The sequence below is a fragment of the Crocodylus porosus genome, unplaced genomic scaffold (assembly GCF_001723895.1).
Source record: "Crocodylus porosus isolate Cpor-Errol unplaced genomic scaffold, CroPor_comp1, whole genome shotgun sequence".
NCBI lineage: Eukaryota > Metazoa > Chordata > Crocodylia > Crocodylidae > Crocodylus > Crocodylus porosus.
The window spans coordinates 19,540,145-19,541,701 of record NW_017728917.1 but is presented as its reverse complement, the minus strand read 5'-3'; the positions used below and the strand labels follow the sequence as shown (position 1 = coordinate 19,541,701).

The window sequence follows — 1,557 nt, the reverse complement described above, 5'->3', positions numbered from 1 at the left end:
TGGGGGAGTCACTGTTTCCCCGAGCACCGCCAGGAGTGACCAGGAATAACGGTCACAAGCTGGCAGAGGGTAGGTTTAGGTTTGATATCAGGAGGCACTACTTCACAGTCAGGGCGGCTAGGGTCTGCAACCAGCTTCCAAAAGAAGTGGTGCAGGCTCCTACCCTGGGGGTCTTTAAGAGGAGGTTAGCTGAACACCTTGCTGGGGTCGTTTGACCCCAGTACTCTTTCCTGCCATGGCAGGGGGTCGAACTAGATGATCTGCTCAGGTCCCTTCCGACCCTAGAAGGTATGAAACTATGAAATACCGATGATGAGATGAAAGCCTCTTTTAATATTAAGACTTCTGTTTCAGGTTTGTAATTGTGTGGTAGATGAGTGGGCACACATCCCTTCTTTAAGGCCCCACCCCTCAAGTGGCAGAAGCCATGTCCCACCACTTCCTGGTCCATGTGCCCCTTTCAGCAAACTATTTGGGGCACTTTACCCCTTGGAATCATTTCATCTAAAAGACAGGCATTTTTGCCCCAGTTCAACCAAGTTCTCCCTTGCCTAACAAGCTGGCAATACTGCTAGAGCCATAACAAAGCGTATGGAAAGATGGGAAACTACATTCATGTGTAAAAAGCAGCTAGATGCTTTCTACAGCCCAACTACCTCCTTGGAGATTAAAACCCAATTAGACAAAAAACACTTTGGCTGGGATGATATAGTTGGGGGATAGTCCTGCTTTGAGCAAGAAGTTGGACTAGATGTAGCCTCCTAGAGTTCTCTCCAATCCCATTTCAGAGAATCAAAGAAAAATAACACTTCCCGGTTCTGCTCTGCTCCCAGCTGGACTGAAGCAGATTATTACCTTATGTAGCTCCACTTACCCAGAGTCTCCAAGGATGATGACTTTCAGTAACACTTTCTTCCTAGAGGTCATCTTTCAAACTGGAAGAGAAAGAAATGAATCCTGTCAAATCAGATGAGGAACTACCTATTGCACAAAGAAGGCTACAAAAGTCAACTGCTCCGTCAGAACCGAGACAGGTTCCAGGTCTTATGCAACTCCAAATTTTGCTCCACAGCATTCCTGAGAAGTTCTACAGTCTGCATGCATTAGAGGCTGGTACATGTCGGCAACTGAAGCTGGTTTATCTTTTGTGGACCTATACTCTAAACTGCACTATAACCTGGCAGTATCAGCACATTGTCACTGAAGATAGAGTTAGGATCCCAGTAGAGACAGTATCAGTTTACAGGTGTTTGGGGTATCCCAAAAGAGGAAGCAAGAAGATGGACCAGATACACCAAGCTCTAGTCTGAAGCCAAAAGGCACATAAGTGCACCACTCCTGGAATAGTTACTACTTCCCTGATCAGTGTTAGAACTCAAGGTGTTCAACAGGAAAACAAGAATAATTGTTAGTACACAAGTAACTAGTTTTTTTAACCTCTGATCTATGATCCAGTAGGACACCTTCAGCCTCAGTGGAAGAGAGTATGCACAAGGTGGGAAGGGACCACTAGGCAATCTAAATACATCTGTTGGAGCTGGGCACATACCATCATTT

The 1,557-nt window shown here is 45.7% G+C and overlaps 1 protein-coding gene and 1 long non-coding RNA gene across 3 annotated transcripts in view; one reads left to right on the top strand and one right to left on the bottom strand.

The window, feature by feature from the left end:
- Positions 1–1,557, bottom strand: part of RAB7A (RAB7A, member RAS oncogene family) — a 31,247-nt gene that overhangs the window by 8,611 nt on the left and 21,079 nt on the right. For both annotated transcript variants that reach the window (XM_019536851.1, XM_019536852.1), the window contains exon 2: positions 875–935. In XM_019536851.1, the coding sequence (XP_019392396.1) occupies positions 875–927 (53 nt within the window). In that variant the 5' untranslated portion in view covers positions 928–935. The remainder of the gene's footprint in view (positions 1–874; positions 936–1,557) is intronic.
- The window catches only part of LOC109311287, a 19,530-nt gene that overhangs the window by 15,496 nt on the left and 2,477 nt on the right, over positions 1–1,557 (top strand). The window lies entirely within an intron of this gene.